Below are 27,515 nucleotides of genomic sequence, written 5' to 3'. Positions count from 1 at the left end.
ACCAAAATTAAAAGCGTCCACCACATTCAAGGCACCCTTCTAGGTTCTGGGGATGCCACGGTGAGGAAAACAGATACGGTCCACCGTGGTATCCCCAGAACCTAGAAGGGTGCCTTGAATGTGGTGGACGCTTTTATTTTTATTTGCATCCTTTTATGTTATAGTCACTGATCCAAGTACCATTCAAACTACTTATAAACTTAGATTTTAAAACACAAAGGTGAATGGTTTCACTCTACTAGAAAAACAAGGTACTCGGTACAAACTAAAAAGATTTTTTTTTTTAAACACAGCCAGAAATGGCTTTGTCAGGCTGAGCAGATAAGAAGATTCATCAAAATAGCAAACTTGACAGCTGATAACACTTGGAAACCAAACACTGTGAATCAGAGCAAGTGATGGGAAACAAACCAACACTCAAACTCATTCTGGAAAAAAACCCTGTTGTTTTATTATTACTTAGAAAGCACACACAGCAATTTATTGGGATGAAAGAGAAAAGGTAAAATAAGTGAGCATACAAATCCATTTCAGAAGAATCCGTGCCACTTCCCACGTAATCTCAGTCTATCTGAGCTTTTTAAACTGCTGTATTTCTTGTATCTGTAGCCATAATCTGAGTTATGCATATAGATGTATGTAAAACATTGCACCATTGTTAGAAATCCTTTCTCCAAAACCTGCAGTAAGCATGTTTTTCTTCCTGAAAGCTTACTCCAGGTGTGTTCTCAGCTCACGCCATCGTCTCTTTTCTCTGAGTTCGTCTTTGATGACAAGTAAGGATACTTGTGAAGGATGATTTCCCCTTAGTTCTTGACTTTTTCTTTAACTTTTTCTGATTTTTGAGTGAGATTCCCAGTTCTTCCATGATGGCATTGAAAGAGAGACACTAGAGGACATGAAATAATGGAGCATCAGTTTGATCCACTTGTCTCCAGCCTTCATTGATCTGTTTCCTGTCTAGGCTTTTAGGATTATGAGATATTGGTTGATGGTTAACTCTGCTACAGGGTGAATCCCCAGCCAGTTCCCACACCTCCTCCTCCACCCACTGGCCACCCACCTTTTCTACTGGGGGAAACAGATTTGGCAAGTCAGCTGGGCAAATTTTGGGATTTCATTCACAAATGAAGTAGCAGAAAACTACCCAGGTAGGCTCTCAAAATAGAAAACTTACCTTTGCGGAGACACCAAAATAGAGTTAAATTAAGTCATTTCCCCCAGTGAGATGATCCAAACATTGATAGGATTATCAAGGCATACGGACACTTCAGTAATGCTATAGAAAATGAACAAACCTTCTCTACACCAAGGCTTTGTTTTTTTCTCCCATGAAACCTTACTTTGTTCCTAAAATAAAATCTAATTCTTGATGACTTTCCTTTCTGATAAAAAAAAAAAGAAAAAAAAAACAATTTAAAATTTTATATTTTCTCCAAAAAAAAAATAAATAAATAAACAAAATAAACAGAGATCTGGCAGCAGCAATGATGCAGCTGTGGTTGAAATGAAAATAATATGGTACTGAACTGCACAGCAAAGATGATGGCATAATATGAAAAGAAAATGGAATTATGGGTATAAAAAGTTATGCATATGCAGATGGCATATATGTGCATAGATGTATCTATTACAATTATGCTATATCTGTTCACATGCACAATATATAAATAGCATAATAAGACATAATTTGCCATCATTTCTTCCCGCCAAGAGAAGATCTCTGAGTGACAAATTTCTGCTTGTATAGGGATTTCTACAAAGTAGTGTTGTTTTTGAAGAGATTGCTCCTAAAACGCTCTCTAAAAACCCAAAGCCTTTGGTAAAGTTTATGGAAGTGCAAGCACTATTCCTTGACCATTAACTCACAAAATGGACAGAGTTGAAAGCCAAATGATCATGTACCACCAGCTGATTTCTAGAGGATGTGCGTGCCTGACAGGAAGAAAGTGGTGTCTTATGTGTGCAGAGTACAGAATGTCTTCTGTGGTCCTTCTGTATCAAAGAGCAACATGTTTTTCTGAAAATTGATACCCTACTTTGTTCCATAAAAAAGCTAGTGCATTTGAAACAAGCAGCATTTTTAATTCTTCTACTTGATTTGAGAATCAGACTTAACAAATTTAGATCCTAGGTGTAAATTATTGGCTTACCAGGCTCACACCTCTAAAAAAACTAGCTGTTTGCATATCCGTTCTTATTTCTTTTATACCTAAGTGTTTATAGGATTTGAATTTCATTTCCACTTTTCTATGGTACTAAAAAAAAAAATGAAAATTCAGGTCACGCATGTTAATTTTCTTTCAAATGGTAAGTTGTGGCGTTAGTGAATTGAGAGGGTGTCACACCTCATAAAGAAAATTCAGAAATGTTTTCCACGAATAATACTTCAAAAAATGCAACGGCAAGCGTGTCACAAATGAGATATAATTTTTGTACCCTTATGTGACGTGGAATTTATGTGTTGCTACTAAGATGGAATGAATATTTTATAGTGTCGCTGTGTTAGACAGTGTTGTATTGGGGTTTTGCAAGCTTTGTTCAGAAATTTGTTTGAATGGAAGAAAGTGTTTTTGCATAGGACTTTTCTGGTTTCAGAAAGTTCACTAAGATGGAAGGGGGAGCAGGAGAGAGAAGGAAGGTGTGCCAAGGAGTTTACATACTCTGTGACACATAAACCGCACAACAGCTTTAGAGGAGTTGTTATGCCCATTGTATAGGTGGGGAAACTTACCTATTGGTAAGTATTGGATAACTTGCCCAAGAAATATGATTCATAAGTTAAAGAGCTTGTATTTGAACTCAGCTCATTTGACTCCTCAAACTTAACAGCTTTCACTTGAAATCTCCCACACCATGATGCTTAATTCTTTTAATTAAATCATTATAAAGAGCTCTCTGTGGATTCTTTCCTCATGAAATATGTTAAGAACTATAATCTTTTGTTTCATTTGCATTCTCTAATGCTTGGTATTTTTCTCTACTTTTTTTTTTTTTTGACACGTCGTGTGGCATGTTATATCTTAATTCCCGAACCAGGCATTGAACCTGTGCCCCTTGCAGTGGAAGCCTATGCCTTAACCACTGGGCAACCAGGGAAGTCCCTCAGATGTTTGATTTTAGACAAATCACTTTGTTTTGCACAGAAAACCACCAAATTGGGCTTCTGTTAATAGACATGGCTCATATAGGAGATACAACCAGAAAGGGACTCTTAAGTCTTTCCTATTTTGGGTAAAGGGGCAATCACAAATCTTATCTTGATAATACGAATCAATCAAATTTTTCTTTAAAAACAAAACCAATTCCCCCTCCAATTTTTTTATTGCCTGAAAATACAGCAAACATCTTCTTTGTTTTTTGATTAACCCTGGGTATTTATTTCTTGCTGCCTGTGTGAGAAGGCATATAAATATCATTTTATCAGTGGTCTGCTTTCTCTGTCTTTGGTCATAAACTATGATTTCTTTTTGATTCTTATTCTGTCTCCAACTGTCAAAAGGAAAATGGCAAGATATTGGGGCTGACCTTTCTGCTTCCAAGTTTTTGCTATAGTCACAAAACAAGATGACCTTTAAGGCCCCTCCCAGCCATGAACTTGAATAAAAACCACACATTCTCATATCCACAGGAAATGAAAGTGTGAAGGTCATCTTTCAGCCCAGAGTAGCTTGGGAGAGGCTTGTCTTCCTGAGTCAATTTGCCTATTGTAATCTAAGAACTGAAAATACATGTAACATATAAAGACTGAGCTTCTGAAGTAGGATCCAAATTATGGTAGCTTTCCAAAGCATTTACTTCCAGACTTGATTTTATGAGCTCCTTTATGTTCATACAATCACACACACACACACACACACACACACAACAGGTAAGGCGTGAAGGTGTAAATTTCTAAGCTCTTTTGCTAGATACTATCAAGCATAAAAATGCCCACTAGCTGCCTTGCTCTAGAGACAGGAAACTAGACATAGGATACTGTAGCAGCATCCTTCAGTGCTTTGCAGACTGGAAACCCCCCTGGTTAGCTTGGATCCTGGGCTGTCCCGTTTTTCTCTGGTAGATGGAATTCATGTTTTTAATGGATCTACATAGATGACCATGAATTATAATTGTGAGTCGGCCCCTGGCGTCAGAATGCTGGAATTGAAGTTTAAGCTTACTGGACAGGTGATTATTTTCTTTGGCTCGGTTTTCGTATCTATAAACTGAAAATAGTAGTAGAATCCTCTCTCTTTTTTTTTTTCTGAAAATGTGATGAATTTATTCCTTAGCTTTTAGCAAATAAGAAAAATACTCCCCTGAGGAATCCTTTTCATACAGCTAATATGAGAATCATTAACCTGACATACGTTAAACATTTAGGCACAGTACCTGGCCCATAGTAATTACTCTGCCTTTAAAATAAAACATTATACATCACTGAAAGTATTTTAAGTCTATGGCGCTTACTGATCTATGTATCTGTCTATCTACGAATGTATGTAGAGTCCCTTGCACAACAAGGTGATCAAACCAGTCAGTCCTAAAGGAAATCAACCCTGAATATTCATTGGAAGGACTGAGGCTGAAGCTGAAGCTCCAGTACACCTGATGCCAAGAGCCAAATGATTGGAAAAGACTCTGACGCTGAGTAAGACTGAAAGCAGGAGGAGAAAGGGATGACAGAGGATGGGATGGTTGGATGGCATCACCAGTTCAATGGACATGAACTTGGGCAAACTCTGAGAGATGATGAGGAACAGGGAAGCCTGGTGTGCTGCAGTCCATGGCGTCATAAAGGACACTACTGAGCCACTGAACAATAGCAACAATCTATCATCTATCTATCATCTATTTTTTGTGTGTGTGTGTGAAGCAGAGAAACAGTAAAAAGTTGATATTTCTTTAATTTTAGCCTTTGTATGTCCTTCTTTGCACTAATTCCTTTGAATATTTTATAAACAGTGTTTTAGTTTAAGTAGGTTCTGTGCATGTTTAACGGAGAAGGCAATGGCACCCCACTCCAGTACTCTTGCCTGGAAAATGTGGAGGAGCCTGGTGGGCCGCAGTCCATGGGGTCGCTAAGAGTTGGACAAGACTCTGTGACTTCACTTTCACTTTTCACTTTCTTGCATTGGAGAAGGAATTGGCAACCCACTCCAGTGTTCTTGCCTGGAGAATCCCAGGGACGGGGGAGCCTCGTGGGCTGCCGTCTATGGGGTCCAAAAGAGTTGGACACGACTGAAGCGACTTAGCAGAAGCAGCAGCAGTGCATGTTTAAAGCATAGAATTTTCAACACCTATTATTACTTGTTTTACCCAGCCCATAACATGCTTTGGTATTTATGTAGTAACAGGTTTTTATGACAGCTTGCATCTTGTTCACAATAGGTGCTCATCTATAAGAAGGAAATGGAAACTAACTTCACTTCTCGTCATTTAAACGTGTAATCATCTTTGTGCTTATGGGCCCCCATTTACAATGAATCACTATGATGGTATGTTTGATGGGAAAATTCACTGATAAATGAATTTGTATAGTAATAAATGATAGTACTGCTATCATGCTGTTCCTGACTCTATCCAAAGATAAAGTGGTGTGTGTGTGTGTGTGTGTGTGTGTGTGTGTGTGTGATTTCTCTTGTAGAAGAAAGGGAACTGAGAAACAGAAGTTAGTCTATTAGAGACTGCAGCTGAAACTTCAACTAGCACTATACTAAGGGAACATTTCATGCAAAGATGGGCTCGATAAAGGACAGAAATGGTATGGACCTAACAGAAGCAGAAGATATTAAGAAAAGGTGGCAAGAATATACAGAACAACTGTACAAAAAAGAGCTTCATGACCCAGATAATCATGATGGTGTGATCACTCACCTAGACAGAAGCCAGACATCCTGGAATATGAAGTCAAGTGGGCTTTAGAAAGCATCACTACGAACAAAGGTAGTGGAGGTGATGATGATGGAATTCCAGTTGAGCTATTTCGAATCCTGAAAGATGATGCTGTGAAAGTGCTGCACTCAATATGCCAGCAAATTTGGAAAACTCAGCAGTAGCCACAGGACTGGAAAAGGTCAGTTTTCATTCTAATCCCAAAGAAAGGCAATGCCAGAGAATGCTCAAACTACCGCACAATTGAACTCATCTCACACGCTAGTAATGCTCAAAATTCTCTAAGCCAGGCTTCAGCAGTATGTGAACCGTGAACTTCCAGATGTTCAAGCTGGTTTTAGAAAAGGTAGAGGAACCAGAGATCAAATTGCCAACATCTGCTGGATCATCGAAAAAGCAAAAGAGTTCCAGAAAAAACATCTATTTTTGCTTTATTGACTATGCCAAAGCCTTTGACTGTGTGGATCACAATAAACTGGAAAATTCTGAAACAGATGGAAATACCAGACCCCCTGACCTGCTTCTTGAGAAACCTATATGCAGGTCAGGAAGCAATAGTTAGAACTGGACATAGAACAACAGACTGGTTCCAAATAGGAAAAGGAGTATGTCAAGACTGTATATTGTCACCCTGCTTATTTAACTTATATGCAGAGTACATCATGAGAAACCCTGGGCTGGAAGAAGCACAAGCTGGAATCAAGATTGCAGGGAGAAATATCAATAACTTCAGATATGCAGATGACACCACCCTTATGGCAGAAAGTGAAGAAGAACTAAAGAGCCTCTTGATGAAAGTGAAAGAGGAGAGTGAAAAAGTTGGCTTACAGCTCAACATTCAGAAAACTAAGATCATGGCATCCGGTCCCATCACTTCATGGGAAATAGATGGGGAAACAGTGGAAACAGTGGCTGACTTTATTTTTTTGGGCTCCAAAATCACTGAAGATGGTGACTGCAGCCATGAAATTAAAAGACACTTACTCCTTGGAAGGAAAGTTATGACCAACCTAGATAGCATATTCAAAAGCGGAGATATTACCTTGCCAACAAAGGTCCGTCTAGTCAAGGCTATGGTTTTTCCAGTGGTCACGTATGGATGCGAGAGTTGGACTGTGAAGAAAGCTGAGCACCGAAGAATCGATGCTTTTGAACTGTGGTGTTGGAGAAGACTCTTGAGAGTTCCTTGGACTACAAGGAGATCCAACCAGTCCATCCTAAAGGAGATCAGTCCTGGGTGTTCATTGGAAGGAATGATGCTGAAGCTGAAACTCCAATACTTTGGCCACCTCATGCGAAGAGTTGACTCATTGGAAAAGACTCTGATGCTGGGAGGGATTGGGGGCAGGAGGAGAAGGGGACGACAGAGGATGAGATGGCTGGATGGCATCGTCGACTCGATGGACATAAGTTTGAGTGAACTCCGGGAGTTGCTGATGGACAGGGAGGCCTGGTGTGCTGCGATTCATGGGGTAGCAAAGAGTTGGACATGACTGAACTGAACTGATCTATAGCTTTCGTAGCTTTAAAAGAATAGGGACCCATAGGTACAGATGAACGTACTTGCACGGCAGGAATAGAGATGCAGAGAACAGACTTGTGGACCAAGGGGGTGATGGGGATGGTGGGACGAATTGGGAGAGTAGAACTGGCATACACACACTGCTGTGGGTGAAGCAGATACTGGTGGGAGACTGCTGTATAGCATAGGGAGTTCAATTCAGTGCTCTGTGATGACCTAGAGGGGTGGAGTGGGGCAGGGTAGGATAGGAGGGAGGCTCAAGAGGGAGAGGATATATGTATACATATAGTCGATTTACATTGTTGCACCGCAGAAATCAATAAGACATTGTAAAGCAACTACATCCCAAGTCTTTTAAAAAGGAGATACTGCTTTATTCTGCAGAAAGTCTTTCCTCTTGTACACTTCTTTGGTGTGTATGGTGTGTTCCCATCAACTCCCCTTTCCTTCCCTTCTCCTGCCTTGTTTGACCTCCTTTTCTGGCTTGTTTCTCTTTATAATTGCTGACTACATGGCACCTTCTTTGGATTAACCGTGATAATTGATTTCTTGGTACAGCTTCCCTGATAGCTCAGTTGGTGAAGAATCTGCTTGCAGTGCAGGGGACCGTGGTTTGATTCCTGCATCTGGAAGATCTGCTGGAGGAAGGGAAGGCTACTCACTCCAGTATTCTGGCCTGGAGAATTCCATGGACAGTCCGTGGGGTTGCAAAGAGTCGTAGATGACTGAATGACTTTCACTTCACTTGTGAATCCAAACATAAATTATTCTCTCCTGACACCTTTGTTCTATTATTGCAACTATTTCCTGGAAGGATTGGGAGGAGCTAATTAAGTTCTCCTTTTGTAACTAAAATAAAATGCCTCGGGGAGGGGGGGGGGAACCTCAAGTGGAGAATGTTTTTTATATCATAGGAAAAGTTGTGTGCCTGGATTTGATTTTTCTTTACAATATTGAAAGAACCCAGCCTAAGCCATCTGGGACAGGCTTTCATATTGGTTGCAAACTTGGCATCAGGATGTGAATATCAGGTTGATTTCTCATTGTATATTCCATTTTTATGCATTCAGTGCTTTCATTCTTTAGTACTGTTTAGGAGAACTACTTTGAATACATAACTTCAGGGGTTTTTCTGACACATTATTTTTTAGAAGGTCGGGCCTACCCAAGAATATAATACAGGTTTTACATTTTGTATAGTTTTCTCCCTTTAATTTATTAGACTCCTTATTCAAAGACACTTGAAGTGATCTGTAACAGTGTGTAATAAATTTTCACCTTATGCTTAGAAGAAGAGAATGATATTGGTAATATTAAAGTCATTTTACTGCTACAAAAATCTTTTATTTTATATATAGGCTTTAACTTAAAGGCAAGCTGTGATTTGAAGTCTTGCTGTAAAACCATTCTTAGAAAAATACAGAATATCAGGAGATATAAGTAGGGAATACTTTGCTGAGAAATAATGTGATTATTGCTACTATTGTTATTATTTTCTCGGTCAGCAGAGGCAGTGTCTCAGTAATTTTTTTTGAACAAGAAGGACTAAGCATTCACATCCTTTGAAGTTATTAAACTCTCAGGCCTCGTGTGGATGTAAACCTACTATGTTCAATACGTTCTGGGCCTAGAGTCCAGAAGTTGTTCAAGGAACATGACAGAAGACTCCTGCTCATGTGCTTGCTGTCTTAAGGTTTTGGAAGTCTGGTTGCCTATCTGCACAAGTGTTTTACTTCTCAGGATAACTGATGATCTGAGAACAGAGATCGGGCTTCAATTATTCCACACGAATTACAGGAAGGAGAGTCTTACAGGAAAAATGCATGTGCTGTCTTTGTGTGCAGTTCCTGTGTCCTAGAACTCAAAATTTGAGCATCATTTACTCTAGTTTTATCAGTTTTCTGAGTTTGTTCAGAAACCCTGGGTCATCTTTTTTTTGACCATCCTTGGAGTTAAAAAAAAAACAAAACAGATCTATGAGGTTGAGAGTCACCAAGGTAGCTTCCATAATAGTGGTTGTGATGAATTGTGCCCTGGAGCTCATGAGGAAGTTGATTCTCCTCTGAGTTTGTACAGAAACTCTCAAGTGGAGGACATTTCAACACTGAATGAAAATGTCAAAGTGTGGTCCCCTCCCTTCTCCTCACCTGTGACTCAGCAGCTACTGCTTTCACAGACCGCTTCACTGCATTTTTTATGCTTTAAACTGGCTCTTCACAGGGACCAGCCCCTAGCGGCCTATCTTGTCTTGCTTTGGCTGTAGCACATAGATACCGATAGCTCATGTTTCCTAGCTCCTTTTAATGCCATGTTTTCACCATCTTTATGTCCTTTTACCCTCTTTCTTCTGTATTTCATTTTTGTCCCCAGACCTGAGGCTTCTTGCTGACATTTTCGCTCTCTCAGATTCTAGATTTAAGCTTCTAATTTCTTGCATGAAGGCATGCTCCAGAACTCCTTGTTTCTTATCCAAGGCCTTTAAACTAAAATATATACATCCATGGGGGACACGGGGTTACTTGGCACCAAACACACACGGATCATCTTTCTTGGGTTCACTTTTATTTAAGGATTTTATTTAGAATTTTTTTTCCTTCCATTAAATTGAATGTAAGTATAGTGTGTGATGTCATTTCTTCTTTCTCTCTTTATACTTGGTGTGACTGTCCACAATGCCCAAGCTCTTAGGGCAGCTATTCTCAGCCATTTTTGCACCAGAGACTGGTTTCATGGAAAACAATTTTTTCCAAGAAAAATTGGGCGAGGACTGATTCTAGGGCACACAACCTAGAGCCTTCACAAGCGTAGTTCACAGTAGGGTTCATGCTAATCTAATACCACTGCTGATCTGACAGGAGGTGAAGCTCAGGCGGCAATGCAAAAGGTAGGGAGTGGCTGTAAATACAGACGGGCTCCCCTTGTGGCTCAGCTGGTAAAGAATCCGCCTGCTATACGGGAGACAGACGAAGTTTCGCTTGCTTGCCCCCAACTCACATGCGGCTGTGTGGCCCAGGGACTGGGGACCCCTGTCTCAGGATATAGGGAAGTTTATTTCCCTTTAACATTAGTGATGATTTCATAGAAAGTTTTGAAATATGAAGTTAGCACTGAGGCAGAACATTTTGATACTAATCTATGTGCTTTTTCCAGTTCTTCTATATCTCAGCCTCTTTTTTTCTACTTCTAAAGCGAGAGCTTTCATATGCATTGCCCTTAGGGTAGGGCTGACACAGGGGAAAAACTAGTCAAAGTTGCAGCTTTGAGTTCTTAAATGAACTTGTATGGATCTATAGAAGCCATTGCTGTCTTTGAAGTTATTAATTACAATAGTCAGGTGTTTGAAAGGAGAAAAAAGAAGGTACTTGGAGTTGTAAATGTTCAGAGCCTTCTGGATCCAGTATACATGACTGGGCCAAGTGGGGAAGATTGGAGTGTTCGGTATCTGCTTTCAAGGAGAAACATCCAACCAGGTATGGGAAAGCCTAAACCCCAAGGGATACCTGAGAAGGGTCCCTCACTTGTCAGCGCTGGGATAAAACTCCCAAGGGGTAGGAGAAAGCAAACAGCCTGATAGGTGGTGGGGGATTCAGAATACGGGGAAATTGTGCCCACTTTCTGGCCCAGACTCTCAGATGAAGCCGTCACTTGAGTGGAGACATGTCCCTGGGCTACCAGGGGGCCAGCTGGAGACTGTCTTTGGGTCTCCCATGGCCTCTGACTGTTCTCAAGAGCAGCTGCCCCAGAAAAAGCACAGAAGTGGCAGACGGGCGTGACCCACCAGGCCCGTTGTCCAAAGAACAGAGTTGTTTCTGTAGTGAGGGCAGGCTGCAGCGGGGCTCATGTGGCCAGCCAGAGGCGAGCAGCTCTCTGCCTAGAAGTGGCAAAAATATATGTTTCCCTGCCAACCCAAAGTGTCCAACAGTGCCTTTTCCTCTCTGGCGTCATTGTCAAAGGTCAGTGTGACTTTCATCTCTGACCCTCTAGCTTATCTTTGGCTTCCTTACATCTCTTTGGGCTTCCCTTGTAGCTCAGTCAGTAAAGAATCTGCCCGCAGTGCAGGAGACTTGGGTTCGATCCCTGGGTTGGGACATCCCTGGGGAAGGAAATGGCAACCCACTCCAGTATCCTTGCCTGGAAAATCTCATGGACAGAGGAGCCTGGTGGGCTGCAGTCCACGGAGTCGCAAAGAGTCTGGCACGACTGAGCAACTAACACTTAACATTTAACATCTCTTGAGCCTGCACCAGCCCCTCTGATAAGCTAGGAGGCTGCCTACTTCCTCTGCATATTGGTCCCATTCAAATGTGCCCAGGCTCTGCCTGGCAGCCTGAGTTAATACCATGTGTCCCCTCACTTCACAGAGAAGAGGGCTTGGTCTTTCTGGCAACTCAGAGGCTGTGTTAGGAGGATGAGATGGTTGAATGGTATCACTGACTCAATGGATATGAGTCTGAGCTCTGGGAGCCTGGTGTGCTGCAGTCCCTGGGGTTGCAAAGAGTCGGACACTACAGAGTGACTGAACTGACGTGTATACATATGTGCGTGTGTATCTACAGGCTCCCCAGGTGGTGCAGACCATAAAGAACCCAATGTAGGAACTAGAGGAGAGGTGGGTTCCATCTCTGAGTTGGGAAGATCCCCTGGAGTAGGAAATGGCAACTCACTCCAGTATTCTTGACTGGGAAATCCCATGGACAGTGGAAGTTGGCTGGTTACAGTCCATGGGGTTGCAAAGAGTTGAACACGACTGAACACACATGCATGCATGCATATATGTATACACACATATATGTATACACACACACATATATGTTCTCCAAGCTTTTTTCTCCTCTGCTTCTACACTTTAATTTTCTTCCCACTTTTTGTGAGAATTTAAAAAATGCCATGGTTGGAAGAGAGTTTTAACTGCAACCCCCTCATTCCACAGATGACCAAGTTGAGGAGGAGGGAAGTATTATGCAGTGCCTTGCCTAGAGACACAGCGATTCAGCAGAGGTCCAGGGACCTGAATTTTTGGCTCGTGGTTCCCAACTCACCTTTCCGTTGGGCCACAGATGTCTTTCAGGGGTTGATTTACATGGTGGTGTCAACCTGTACACTGGAAAAGTTATTTCTAAATGGATGCTAATTGCTTCTTGGCCTCTCTGTTAATTAATGAATGTTTGGGTTTCCAGGCAAAGAAAAGCCTCTTTGCACAATTAACAGAAATAACCTGATTAGAGAGACTTCTCCAAATCGTGTGCTAAGTAAGTTAATCAGACCATAGAAGAAATAAAGTCAGGACGCTTGGAAGCATCTGATAATGTGCCAAATTTCAGTGAGAAAACAAAATTACCAAATTGTGTTAGGTTATCTACGGACAGTAGTTTTTTCCAGCTCTTATGGTTGGTAAAGACTAAGTGATCAGGAAAACATTCTTATTTGAAGTTGAAAAATCTGAGTATTTGAAGTCTGACCACTCCAGTTGAAAAAAAGAAAGAAAATTCTGGCTAAGCTAAATTTAAAATTATAATCACTAGGGAGAACTACAGTGGCTTCATTACGTCACTCAGGTTTTACTCATTGTTTTTGTATCTGGACATACACATTGTGATGCGGAAATGCGTTGCAGCGCAGTATGGCCAATTAGCCACGTTTGGGCTGACAACGATGAAGCTTAGATTCTGCAGGGTGTGGAAACCACATAGCACATTTGTATTGTTGGTTTTCTATCACAAGAATGCCCTTCTCTTTGCAAATAGAATTTCTTTGAAAACTTAAGGGAGAATCCCACTTTCCATGATACCAGTCTCTGTGGAGAAGATTTAGAAAGCAAAAATGGTTTTAATATGCCTGTGCATCTGGACATAAAATTCTATAACTGTGAGAAGCATAATGAGATGGTTCCTAAAGGCAAGTTAAAACTGCAGCGTCAAGCAGAAATTTTTCATTATCTATAAGAGTTAATTAATAATGCCATTTGGCACAGTTAGATGTGCAGAAAATAGTACAAGAAGTAAGAATGTTTTGTTTCCCATTTGCTTTTCAAGGCTGTTCAGGCTGCTTTTAAATTGCTTACTAGGAAATAGACCTTAGAGTGTAAGGGTCATGGGTTTGGAAACTAATTGGGATTCATTATTTTGCTGCTTTGCCACAGATGGCTCATATAGAACATAAGATAATGTGAAGCAAATGCACTGAGGTATTTGGAAATAATTTTCCTTGGATAGGTTTACAGTCATATAATCTAGCTGATTTTCCTAAAGGCACAGTCTCTATCCACCACGTATTCCTTGGGTAGTTCCAATTTTGCTGGAAAAACTTTAAGATAATTCAATTTATAATTTTAGTCTGAAACAAAACAAGCTTTATTTTTTTTGCCTTATTGCAAAAGACAAAAGCTTGTATTGAGGCTATACAAGCTTGTTAAGAAATAAATTAGACAACATCACATGCTCCACAGTTGCTTTACAATCTTCTCATACCCCTCTGCTCTCTTCCTAGCTTTAAACAATGTTTCTCAGGGTATCTTGATTGTGTTCAGTTGTTCAGTTGTGTCTGACTCTTTGGTGACCCATGGACTGTAGTCCGCCAAGCTCCTCTGTCCATGGGATGTTCCAGGCAAGAATACTGGAGAAGGTTGCCATTTCCTGCTCCAGGGGAATCTTCCTGTCTTGTGTCTCCTGCATTGACAGGTGGATGCTTTACCACTAGTGCCACCCGAGAAGCCCTTCTCAGAGTATAATCCACAGATAATCTGCCAGTGTTAGTAAAAACTCACATTTCCTGTCTAATTTGAAGTCACACTGCTATATTCAAATAACTTTTAATAAAAACTCCTGCTTACCAACTACCTTTAAGTAAAACAATTGTATTTTGGATTGTTGGGGAAAAAACTCTTTTAAGAAAAAATACTTTAAAAAATGATCCTTGTTTTGAAGATGATTTCAAAGAAAAGTCATGTACATGGTCTAATTTTAGAAAAAAACTGCTGTATTTGAGCTATTTTTATGTAAACTAATGTGCACAGCTACTTTTAAGCATTCATGATCAGATTTAGTTAAAATTCCAATTCCTGGGCTATATTCACTGTAGAGGAATCTCTGGAGGTGCAAACTATATATTCTGTATCTTAAATAATTTCCCCAGGGGATTCTGATGTACACTGAAGTCTGAAAACCAGCGACATGAAAAATAGAGCTTAAAATTTTCTTGTATGTTCAAGTTCTCTCTCTCTCTCTCTTTTTTTCTAAATTCACTTAAAATGCAGTGACTTCTCCTGGAGTCATTGTGGGCTTAGTGGTTATTTACTCGATGGAAGAATTGGTTGTCTGAAAGCATATATGAAAGGAGAAAGAGGAGAAGGTAAGAAACCAGGGTCTGAAATGAAGGGAAGTTTCTCAAGGGAGGAACAAGTCACAAGACAGAGCAGGAAACTTACCTACCTGAGTATCTTGAGTAGGCCTACCACTTAGCTAAACAGGAAGATCATCATTTGAATATTATGGCATTTCTACCTCAAAGATGTGCACAGTTTCTTCTTCTCTCTAGAGAGGGTTTATTAAATATTTAATGCTAAATATATCTTGCTTGGAATTAATGATCCTACCTCTAGAATCGAGAAACGGCAACAACCTGAGTGCCTATTATAGACATAAGAGTATGCTTTAGGTCACTACTATATAGATTCTGTGATCTAACAGGTTTGGGAAATGCTGGATACTTTTCCAACTTGTTGCAAATTCTCAATGCAGCCTAATATACTAAACATACTGAAATGTTATGTAGTAAAGGGACATTTTTCCTGGTGTTCAACTGGTTACTCAACCATGAAAATCTAATTTGAGATTTGGTCAATGAGTCATTTTCACAAACACGCCTTTAACACAACCATATGACCTAGAAACTATACCCCTCTATTACATATAAGAAACCAAGGCTCTGAGAAATTCAGTTACTTGTCTATAGACATTCAGTATGTGGCTCCACTAGAACTTGAACCTAAGTTTGGCTGCTTTAGAAAATTCTCTTCTAAGAGACTGTTCTAAGAGTCTCTTCTAGGACTCTGGGTCATTGTCTCATGTCTATTTCAGAGTCGACTGTTAGTAAAGCTGAAATAAAATCATGGAAAAGACAAAACTGACACTACTGTATGTTAAAACATTTTGAAACCATAAAATAATATAAAACTATCAGAATTAGTTATGGACTTCTCCAGGCAAGAATACTGGAGTGGGTTGCCATGTCTTCTTCCAGGGGATCTTCCCGACCCAGGGATCTAACCTGTGTCTCTCATGTCTCCTACATTGGCAGATGGGTTCTTTGCCACTAGGGCTGCCTGGGAAGCTATTTACAGTGTAAAGTAGTACATAAATATTAATTTTATCCAAACCTCTGAATCATACTTTTAAATGATACTCTGTATAGAAAGGTAAGTTTTGTTACCATTAATCCTGATCATCTACACCTCATATATAGCCCTTGAACTTTTTGAGTAGCATTTTTGGTTTATTATATATAGTCCTTGGGAAAATAAATTTATGTAATTTGTGGTTTCTATATGTAGAATCAATGAATTATGAATTATATAATGTTTATCCCATTATCTGATTTTTTTTTTTTATTATGAGGATGTGAGCTCTTAGGGCAAACAGTATATTGCTTTTACCTAAATAAATGCTAATAAATCTTAGTGTAATTTATAGATATTTTCTTAAAAGTGTATTTATTTATAGAAGAAACCAAGACTGAGAAACAATCATGGCGAGAGTCAACTTTCCTGAACATGCTTTACTAGAGAAATATAGAGTTGATTGAAGAGACTTGCGATTCAGAAATTGGAACCCATTTAAAGCTAAGCAAAGAGAAGGCAAAAAGGTACATGATTGCACAGATGGCCTATGTCTACTTCTGAGAAATATATTTTGGGGGATCACTTCAAATGTCAAAATGTAACCCCATTAAGAAGAACAAAGACAGATGGATCCGTATTGAGGGAAGATGAAAAGCATCTTCAAATCCCCTATTCATTGTGAAGAGGAACAAGCTCAGAGGGACAGCAGGCAGCTTTTGTCACAACAAATTAAGTATGTTGTTGGCTTTCTATGTCACCAAGCTCAGTTAGAGTGAAAATTACTTATAGCATTTGAATGCAGGTGGAAAATAAATTTATAGAGATTTGTAACTAATGTATAGTGGAATTTTTTTTCCCCTCTATTTTCTTCTCCTTGTCCTTCTCCTTGGTATACTTGGAAGGAATTGAAAATGGCAAAGGATCCAGAGAAATGAGTGTGAAAGCAGCAAGGCTCAGAAAGATTGCTACAAAAACAAAAAATTCTATCCTAGATGAGTAGGGTGGGAATGAAATAACATCTTGTGAAAAGATGTTCATCAGTGCAAAGAAAGAGGCTGAGCGAGTGGAAAATACAAGAGGCTAGGCATCAATTTCTAGCTTAGGAATTTGCTCGGAGGTTGCAAAAAATAATCTATAGCTTGAAAAATCACAGTTCCTTGAAGACTGAACATACTATCTATCTGAACATACAGAAGACTGTCAATTTCTACAAATAAATGTTACTTGAGAGATCCCTACTCAGGGATCATCTTTGACTATGTTATGTCTTCCTGAAAGTGAAAGTAAAGTTGCTCAGTCGTGTCTGACTCTTTGGGACTCCATGGACTGTAGCCCACCAGGCTTCTCTATCCATGGGGTTTTCCAGGCAAGAATACTGGAGTTGGTTGCCATTTCCTTCTCCAGGGGAATCTTCCCCACCCAGGGATCGAACCCAGGTCTCCCGCATTGCAGGCAGATGCTTTACCCTCTGAGCTGCCAAGGAAGCCAATGCTCTTCTCTGTGGTACCTGAGGTTTCAAGTTTAGTTTTCATTTTCTAGGCCTTTTTTTTTGTATCTTTAAAATCTAACACATCTTTGAATCTCTGTGTTAATGATACATTTCAAACAGTAGACTCAATTTGAATTAAAAATTAACATTGTTAAGGAGTTATGAAAAGATGAGGCTTTAGATAGTTGGAAAGTGTGGCTTTACAGAGCATATGGTACTGGGAGAAAGAAAGGGGAGAAAAGTTTCACAAAGATGAAAAGACTGCCACAAAATAACAATTTGTTTTCATGCTTTGCACTGCTGAATGGCTGAACCTACTTTTGTATGAGGAAAAAGTTGTTTAATCTTAATACATGAAAATACAACTAAGATAACCATTCTCTCAATGGTATAGCAAATTGCTGTAAATGCACATATTTTGGAGTCTGTATACATCTAACATACCTCTGTTTCAACATCAAATGCACATGTGTTTCTAGTGCATTGAATTCAATGTTCAGAGTACGTGAGTTTTGCTATCTTAAACAAGGGTGGGGGTTATGGCTATTTATGTTTAGTAGACACAGATATCATCAACAACACTAATTAGCAGAAACAGTTTCTACTGACGTACACCTTCTTTCTTTTTTTTTTTTAAATGATTACACAGTGTGAATTGAGGACTGTGTCCGAATCCCTTTCTCCTCTCGAATTAATTTGCCACATTCTAAATCCGTAGATAAAGTGGTTCCAGAAGTGGAGTTGGTTGGATGGGTTTGCTTACACTGCAGTCCATAAAAGAAACAAAAAGCCTTGCATGCAAAAGAAATGAGAAAAATATAGAAAAATGAATAAATCAGAAGCAAAAAAATGAGTGTTTAAATGAAAATTTAAATCAAATGACAATTATGAGAAGCACATTAAAGCATAACATATACAAGCTTTTATTTTTCAAATTAGTTGCATAAAACAAGACACCTCAAGAGCAAATTGAAAGTTAAAACAAAGCAGATCAGTCCATTCTCCCTTTTAGTTAAGGACAGTTTTCTCTAACAAGGTCTAGGAAAGTGGTGCTTAATGTTCTCACAATTGCCTTGTAATTTCGGGAAAATTTTCATGATGAAACTAGGTTATAATCAATCATCCCCATCTTTGGAGATGTTTCCACTTAAAGAGAGTGGGACTCATATGAGATTATTAATCAGAACTGGGTATATTATTTGGAAGGCCCAGAGCAAAATGGAAATGTAGAGCCCTGTGTTCTAAAGTTGTTAAGGATTTTAAGGCATTGATAGTTGAGCCTTAAATTAGCACTGTCATTAATAGTGCATAGTTTCAAAATTCCAACTATTTTTAAATTCATTGGGTACCAGATGCTCTACAATGGGCATGAGCTTTGTGTTTAGTTTATTCTCATAGGTTTCTGAAGGAATTATCTTTAATCACCATTCTCTAATTCAGAATAGAGTAAACTCTCGGTGTGACTTTTTGTCAAAGCTAAAAGTAACAGGCAAAAGGGTTGACTGTTGAAATCAACCATAATCCTAATTTGGAAAAATAAAAATTTTCATATTTTATTGTCATCCTGTATTGTTCATCATTTTCTGTGAGCTATTCTTTTACAAAACACACTTTGATAGAGGTAATGTGCAGTTTCAAAATATTTGCATTTATATCTTTATATAGACTGCTTTGCATTAGTACATGTGCTCAGTACTGAAACTAAGGAGATGCTAACTGCTCTCAAAGATTTTTTTTAATAACTTTTCTAATTTTGGATTTATTTCTTCCTTGCTCTATCTAGGGTTTCTATCTTAAGAGCAAACAACTGTTGAGGAAATTAACCACGTTTGAAATTTTTGCACTGTCATTTCCAACAGTGCTAATTGGATTTAGTGTATAAGGTGCTTCCTTCTTCTCATTAATAAATGATGGGCCTACAGTGCCAGCAGCACCTGGCAGGGATTCAAGAGCTCTTTGCTCTAATTCAAAAATGGCTCTTCTTGGCATTTAATTCAACAGACTATTACAAAAAGGGCAAGCATCCTTAATACCCCTAAACTTAAGACAGATAACACAAACCCCAAACTAACCCGTCTTAGAAAGAGATGACTCACCTGTTCAATATTGTTGTTCTTTCGGGATTTGTATATAAATTCTCCAATGGCTACAAATACAGAAAGGACCAGTCCAGCAGCCAGAACAATGAAGATGCCCCCAATATTTTCTACTCCCAGAGCACTGGCCTCTTTGTTGTCCTCTTCTGGACAGCCATTTCCCCGCCACCATTTTTCTTTCATCATATGCAGTTTGCCCTCTTCTTGTAATTGAAGAATAGCAATAGTAATTTTATCCCGGTAAGGAGAGCCTGTAAGTGAGGACATTTGGATATTGGTTACCAAAAGGTTGAAGAAGATGCAAAGAAGGGTTATCGTCTTAGAGGTTACTTACAGGTAAATTACAGGTGTCTTAGAGTTAACTACTCACAGCTATTGGAAAAACCCCAGTCTACAAATTGGCCAACAAAGGGCATGGAAGCTCAATCCTATATTTTGAAGGATCTAAATAATTGGAAAGGACAAAGCTGACATGCTGAGATGAGCTATTACTCAGATTGTTCCTTTTAAAAAAGGAAGAGCTGAGCTGGGAATTCCATGACATCCTGCTGCTTCTCGTGAGTTTCCTATGAATCTTTATCCACATTAGAGAATTTCATCATTTCAATCCCATTTTTTCTAGGCTTTTGGATGTCTAATATTGTGACAGCCTGACTAGATGATCACCTGTGCCATTTCTTCTTCCTATGGGAGTAGCTAGACATTTCCTAGTCTCCTTTACAATGCCTTGTGGTGATTGACCAATTTCTAGCCATTGGGGGCTAAAGTGCTGCATGACTGTTTCCAGTCCTGTCTCGTTAATCCTCCCAACATGATCCTCTGCTCTCTCCCTCTCTTTCCTCAAATACTCAGCAAGGAGGAAACAATTTTAAGACACTAGGGATAGTGGAACCACTGGTTAGAAAGGGTTTGGGTCCCAGGATGACTGAATGAATCAGAATCCCTCTCTCAGTCTGCTATGGGATGATAACACAGTTAAGAAATAAGTATTTATTGCCTTGGCCACTACAGACTTGCAGAGTAATTAGTTCATACTGACTAATACACTTATTAAGATACTATTAAAAGTAGGTTTTGAATAATTCAAAGGTCTCACAAAATACAGCTAGATTTAGAAAGTTTACAAGTACTTTATTGATATTATTTATACTCTATCTTCTAGCAATGCCATTGGACTTTTAACTGTTATGAGTAGAGAGCATCAACACCATCTTGCTGCAGCTACAGCTTGCCCAATACTGGATCCCTATGTTAATCAGAGCAAAGGAAGAGATAAAACAAGAGTGTAAAATTTCTTTATGAAATTTCTCCTGGGTGCTAAGAGTTTTTGTAAGCTTTTTATTCTACTCAGTAAGAAAGTAGTACACTCTAGGTCTTTCTGTAAACTTTAACATTCTTCTTGGTGGAAAAAGAAAAATGAAAAAAAAAAAAAAGAAAATGTGGTCTTTTAGAACCAGAAGAGAGCTTCAGTCAATTCAGTTCAGTCACTCAGTCGTATCCGACTCTTTGCAGCCCCATGGACTGCAGCACACCAGGCTTCCCTGTCTATCACCAACAGCTGGAACTTGCTCAAACTCATTGTCCATTGACTTGGTGATGCCATTCAACCATGTCATCCTCTGTCATCCCCTTCTCCTACCCTTCTCCTCCTGCCTTCAGTCTTTCCCAGCATCAGGGTCTTTTCCAATGAGTCAGTTCTTCACATCAGATGACCAAAGTATTGGAGCTTCAGCTTCAGCATCAGTCCTTCCAATGAATATTCAGGACTGATTTCCTTTAAGATTGAGTGGTTAGATCTCCTTTCAGTCCAAGGGTCTCTCAAGAGTTGTCTCCAACACCACAGTTCAAAAGCATCAATTCTTTAGCATTCAGCTTTCTTCATGGTCCAATTCTCACATTCGTACATAACTACTAGAAAAACCACAGCTTTGACTAGATGAACCTTTGTTGGCAAAGTAATGTCTCTGCTTTTTAATATGCTGTCTAGGTTGGTCATAGCTTTTCTTCCAAGGAGCAAGCATCTTAATTTCATGGCTGCAGTCACCATCTGCACTGATTTTGGAGCCCAAGAAAATAAAGTCTCTGTTTCCATTGTTTCCCCAACTATTCACCATGAAATGATGGGACTAGTTGCCATGATCATAGTTTCCTGAATGTTGAGTTTTAAGTCAGCTTTTTCACTCTCCTGCTTCACCTTCATCAAGAGGCTCTTCAGTTCCTCTTCACTTTCTGCCATAAGGGTGGTGTCATCTGCATATCTGAGGTTATTGATATTTCTCCTGGAAATCTTGATTCCAGCTTGTGCTTCATCCAGCCTGGCATTTCGCATGATATACTCTGCATGTAAGTTCAATGAGTAGGGTGACAATATACAGCCTTGACATACTCCTTTCCCAATTTTGAACCAGTCTGTTGTTCCATGCCCGGTTCTAACTATTGCTTCTTGACCTGCATACAGGTTTCTCAGGAGGTAGGTAAGTTGGTTTGGTATTCCCATCTCAGAATTTTCCACAGTTTGTTGTGATCCACACAGTCAAAGGCTTTGGCATAGTCAATAAAGCAGAAGTAGGTGTTTTTCTGGAACTCTCTTGTTTTATCTATGATTCAACAGATGTTGGCAATTTGATCTCTGATTCCTCTACCTTTTCTAAATCCAGCTTGAACAACTGGAAGTTCTTAGTTCACATACTGTTGAAGCCTGCCTTGGAGAATTTTGAGCATTACTTGGCTAGTGCGTGAGATGAGTGCAATTGTGTGGTAGTTTGAACATTCTTTGGCATTGCATTTCTTTGGGATTGGAAGAAGAGATCTTAGGATCCATATTATCCAATCCACTTATTTTTAGAACTGAAGAAAATTAGGATGTGAAAATATGGGTGAAAATAATAGCTACTGGCAGAGTCAAGAACTTCACTCAATTCTCCCGACTCTTTCTTAGTGTTGTATTCATTCACGCTTCCCCCTCCAGCACCCTACCCCATGTTATCTACCCTTCTCTCACATGTATCTTATGTTTTAAGGCATGGTTAAAAAGGCAGAAGATTAATATTGTGGCATTTATCATTTTTTTCCCATCCCTCCCAAGACTTCCTACAGTCATTGTCAGTACCTCAAAATCAAGTTTAAAAGAAAATCAAAATGTAGAGAAAGACAAACATTATATGATATCCTTTATATATATAATCTAAAAAGAAATGATATAATTGAACTGACTTACAAACAGAAAGAGACTCACAGGCTTAGAGAATGAACTTATGATTGCCAAGGGGGAAGGATGGTGGGAAGCAGTAGTTAGGGAATTTAGGATGGTCGTGTACACACTGCTGTATTTAAAATGGACAACCAAAAGGACCTACTGAATAGCACAGGGAACTCTGCTCAATGTTATGTAGCAGTCTGGATGGGAGAGAAGTTTGGGGGAGAATGGATGCATATATATGTATGGCTGAGTCCCTTCACTGTTCACCTGAAGATATCACAAATTGTTAATCAGCTATACTCCAATACGAAAGTAAAAGTTTTAAGCAAATGTTAAAAAAAGATCAAAATGTTTTGGAGTTAGATTGTGGCTTGTCAGTTGCTGCTGCTGCTACTAAGTTGCTTCAGCCATGTCCGACTCTATGCGACCCCATAGACGGCAGCCCACCAGGCTCCCCCATCCTTGGGATACTCCAGGCGAGAACATTGGAGTGGGTTGCCACTCCATTTCTCCAATGCATGAAAGTGAAAAGTGAAAGTGAAGTTGCTCAGTTGCTTAGCGACCCCATGGACTGCAGCCCACCAGGCTCCTCCGCCCATGGGGTTTTCCAGGCAAGAATACTGGAGTGGGTTGCCATTGCCTTCTCTGGGCTTGTCAGTTAAGAGTGTGGATTTCTTGTGAGAAAATGACTCACAAAATCCAAATTAAGATATTGGCTGCTTGTTTAAACACCTCCAGAATGATGGTTAGTGTCAAAATTAGCACATTTAACATACTCATAGTATGTGAGCAATTAAGTGAATCATGAGAGCTTTATTTGAATGTACAGAAAGGTGCTTTGAAGAATGTGAGAATGATCCTAGGGTAACAATTGCAGCAGTAATCATGGCAGTATACACAGTGGGCACTCAGTAAACATTGACTGATGATCTCCTTCTGCCTTCAGGCTGCATGGTACCTAAAACAACTCAGACAGATGAGATCGGATCTCTGTTTAAAGTTGGTCTCCAAGGAAGGTCATTTCCAGCTTCCTAGTAACCTGTTTTAGCCTTAACTGCTCTCATTCTCTTCAAGTTTTATTTTAAATCCCTCAGGAGGAACGTTTCCAGAGCCCTGTCCTGAGAGCCTGTAAGAAACAAAGTTTTCAATTTTGTGTCATGACTGAGCTGATTTTGCCCATCGTTGACTGTGAGAAGGAACTTGGAGCCTTGAGGGAGCCAGCCAGGGCAAGACCAGAAGTATGTGGGAATTTTTTATATTTGAATATATTTTAGCTTCAGTTGTTGTTGCTTACATGGACTGAATGACATTGGAAGTGATTTATGACAAGTCACTTGAAAAAAATATATATGTACACACATGAATCTTCCTGAATAGCAAACTGATCTTTCTTAAAGAGTCAATTCATCATAGAAGAACATCTCACAAATTTATCCAACAGCTGTATTCCCAATGGATACATTCTCTCTGAGGTCTGCCATCTGTTCCAATTATTCCCTCATTGTTTTTGTTTTAAAAGCATGACAGGTTTATAACCACTATGAAAAATTCCTGGTGTGTATTTTTTTTTCATGTAGGGAGGGGGAAAAACTCTTCAATTTTGGAATCTGTATGTCCGACACTGCATGATGTTGGCAAAAGTTAGACTAAATCGGAACATTTAAATCTCTTTATATCATATTATATAAAATACAGTGATAATTATCACAGGGTCAGCCTCCTTCACATGGAGGCATGGTCATTTTCAAAATGCTACATTGGATTCCCTGGTGGTCAGTGGGTAAGAATCCACCTTCCCATGCAGGGGACATGGGTTTGATCCCTGTGTGCTCAGTCCTGTCCAACTCTTTGTGACCCCATGGAATGTAGCCTGCCAGGCTCCTCTGTCCATGGAATTCTCCAGGCAAGAATACTGAGGTGGGTAAGCCGCTCCCTCCTTTGGGATCTTCCTGACCCAGGGATCGAACACAGGTCTCCTGCAGTGATGGAATATAATATATATATATTATATATATAATAACATCTAGCTTCTTCCACCCCATTATCTAAAATGAGGTGACAAGGCTTAGTTAGAGAGATGAGATATCGCTTTTCAAATCAAAAAGAAGCATAGTATCCTTTTAGTTAATGTCTGACTATCCCACTGAGTCCCCTGAAGAGCACAGTTTAAGGAGAGGTAACCACTTGGGAAAAAGTGTTCACTTCACTTGAATATTGGTATTTTCATCAGGAAAAGTTATTATAAATAAAGGGGCAATAAGGTAGTCACATGTTCCCTATCTCAGTCATTCTGCTGATTTATTTAAAGGACATACATAACAACAATAATAATATAGTTAATGTCTTTACTGCATGTATTTCTAGCACCAGATGTATTGCATGGAATCAAATTGGTTATGTATTGACAGTAAAAGGTGAAGACCTTTATCTGGTTAATCAAGTTAGTATAGATCAAAAATTGAATACAGGCTACTTAATCTTTTTGAAAAAATAAATTTGCTGCCAATTTAAAGCATTGCCTAAATGCTTTAAAGTTCACCTAATTGCAGGAAAGTTCACCTAAAATCTGTTTGTTTGTGTTCTTTTCATGAGAAATAGAAGATTTAACAATGTTGTGCCTGAATTCCCATAACCAACTGACCTGAAAGGCAGCTGACCCCTTTATGAGTCATGTAGTCTCTAATTCTTCATGGTTGCTACCGTTCCCTATTGCTTCTTCACACAAAGCTTTATTCAATTATGTCTGCTTGATCTCTGTAAGCACCTGAGTTTCTGATCCCTGTATAGTGTTGAGGGAACCACAGAATCCTTTTCGAAAGAGAAAAATAATAATCAACCTTGGGTCTTTAATTATCTGATGTAACTGTAACTTATGATTTCCTATGGGACTAACCCAGTGGTCTAAGATGGCCTCTAATTCCTCCTCTTTGGAATGCTTATCAGAAAATTGCTGCTGACTCATGTGAGCAGAACAGATTGCCACCATACCAGAACCTTACACAATTCAGTTTCTGTAGTGAGGGAAATGGAGTTTTCGATAGGGAAGTCATTGGCCCTTGAATACAGAATATAGTTCTGGATCTCAGACATGCAAGAAGACCTAGCTGTGTGGGTCTGTATGCCTACAAGGTAATAATAACCTTAGACTGTGAAGTGGTACAAAATCAAGGGCAGGACTATTTGGCAAATAGATGGGGAAAAAGTGGAAACAGTGACAGATTTTATTTTCTTGGGCTCCAAAATCACTGTGGATGGTGACTGCAGCCAGAAAATTTAAAAGACATTTGCTTCTTGGAACGAAAGCTATGACAAACCTAGAGAGCATCTTAAAAACAGGGATATCACTTTGCCAAAAAAAGTCCACATAGTCAGAGCTGTGGTTTTTCCAGTAGTAATCTATGAATGTGAGAGTTGGACCATGAAGAAGGCTGAGCACTGAAGAAATGATGCTTTTGAACTGTGGTGCTGGTGAAGACTCTTGAGAGTCCCTTGGACAGCAAGGAGATCCAACCAGTCAGTCCTAAAGGAAATCAACCCTGAATATTCATTGGAAGGACTGATGCTGAATCTGAAGCTTCAGTACTCTGGCTATCTGATATGAAGAAATGATTCACTGGAAAAGATCTGAATGCTGGGAAAGATTGAGGGCAGAAGGAGAAAGGGGCAACAGAGGATGAAATGGTTGGATGGTCTCACCGACTCATGGACAAACTCATAGACATGAGTTTGAGCAAACTCTGGGAGACAGGGAAAGACAGGGGAGCCTGGCATGCTCCGGTCCATGGGGTGGCAAAGAGTTGGACACAACTTAGCGACTGAACAACAAGGACTGTTTGGAGATTTTAGATAGTTATTAATGACTGAATCCGGCATATTGTCTGAGCAAATTATAATTTAATCTTTTCCTTTTTCCTTTTGATAGATACAGTTTTGTTTTCTACTTACATGGAACACTAGCTCTTTAATTTTGTCATCTAATATGCTTAGTTAATTTTGCTGTGTTCTAGTAAAATTTACTATAGAAAGACTATATAGGCATGTATTGGAGAACATAATGTGAGGAGTGTTAATTTGGAAGATATTGTTAAACAATATTTGGGGTAAAATAATAAAATCTATGACCTCAAACATATATGCAGTGGCAGAACTTGAAAGAAATAATGAGTTGAAAGTTTATTAGATTGAAGATCTTGGACTCTTTAATTCGAACGTGTCTATGATCTGTATGGGCATTTCCCTTTTAATTAGTCCATGGAAGGCACTGTAGACTTTCTCAGAATGTGGGATAGATATGTTTGAGTCCATTCCCTTCTATACTTTGTAATTAACATTCGCCATCTTGGATACTGCCTTGCCTTTCTTACCAATAGGCGTTCCCACTCCATAACCTTTGGAGTCAATGAGGCCCCCGATCTGGGTGAGGTTGCAGTTTCTCTGCGTCACATACTCGATGCTGGTGGACTCCATCAGCAGGGCATAGTCAGTGGTGAGCACTCGATGGATCCCCTCATCACTGTTTTTGACCAGGGCAGTCTGCTGCCTGCTACTCATGAAAGCCCACATCTTCTCATAGGTGGATATCTTCGATTTCTGCAGGGAAACAAACACACCCGCCAGCAGAGAGTGCTGAGAAAATAGGCCCTGAAGCTATTCAAAAGCCCAGGGATTCAAACTGTGTAGGGAGGATTCTTTCTCTTTAGGTAGGAAACTAATATTGATGATCCTGGGACTTTAGTTTGGTAGTTGTCAAGGAAAAACCCTTGGGGGCGCTGAGGCAGCTATGGAGAAAAAAAGAGATCCTGCCCCATAGATGTAAGATATTGCCTTTTGCTGATTTCAGAATGGAAGAGACAACATTGGTATCAATGACGGCATTTGCCCAGTGAACTCTGGCCACTTAAGAAGACGACCTCAAGGCCCCATGGGCCAAGGGGTGACTAGATCACCCCAGGACTCTATTCATTAATTCCATTGCCTTCAACTACTTAACTTCAGTA

General features: G+C 39.6%; 1 protein-coding gene across 8 annotated transcripts in view; it reads right to left on the bottom strand.

The window, feature by feature from the left end:
- Positions 1-426: 426 nt before the first annotated feature.
- The window catches only part of GRIK1 (glutamate ionotropic receptor kainate type subunit 1), a 474,700-nt gene continuing 447,611 nt past the window's right edge, over positions 427-27,515 (bottom strand). For 3 of the 8 annotated variants that reach the window (XM_027540037.1, XM_027539616.1, XM_027539698.1), the window contains 4 exons: positions 26,883-27,108; positions 19,320-19,570; positions 1,299-1,385; positions 427-889 (listed from right to left, as the gene is read on the bottom strand). In XM_027540037.1, the coding sequence (XP_027395838.1) occupies positions 734-889; positions 1,299-1,385; positions 19,320-19,570; positions 26,883-27,108 (720 nt within the window). In that variant the 3' untranslated portion in view covers positions 427-733. Of the gene's footprint in view, positions 890-1,298; positions 1,386-17,348; positions 18,015-19,319; positions 19,571-26,882; positions 27,109-27,515 lie in introns of those variants that run through there. The other 5 variants (XM_027540112.1, XM_027539785.1, XM_027539952.1 and 2 more) reach the window with 3 other exon arrangements.

The sequence above is a fragment of the Bos indicus x Bos taurus genome, chromosome 1 (genome assembly GCF_003369695.1).
Source record: "Bos indicus x Bos taurus breed Angus x Brahman F1 hybrid chromosome 1, Bos_hybrid_MaternalHap_v2.0, whole genome shotgun sequence".
In the NCBI taxonomy this organism is placed as follows: Eukaryota; Metazoa; Chordata; class Mammalia; order Artiodactyla; family Bovidae; genus Bos; species Bos indicus x Bos taurus.
This window is presented reverse-complemented; position numbering and strand designations above follow the sequence as displayed.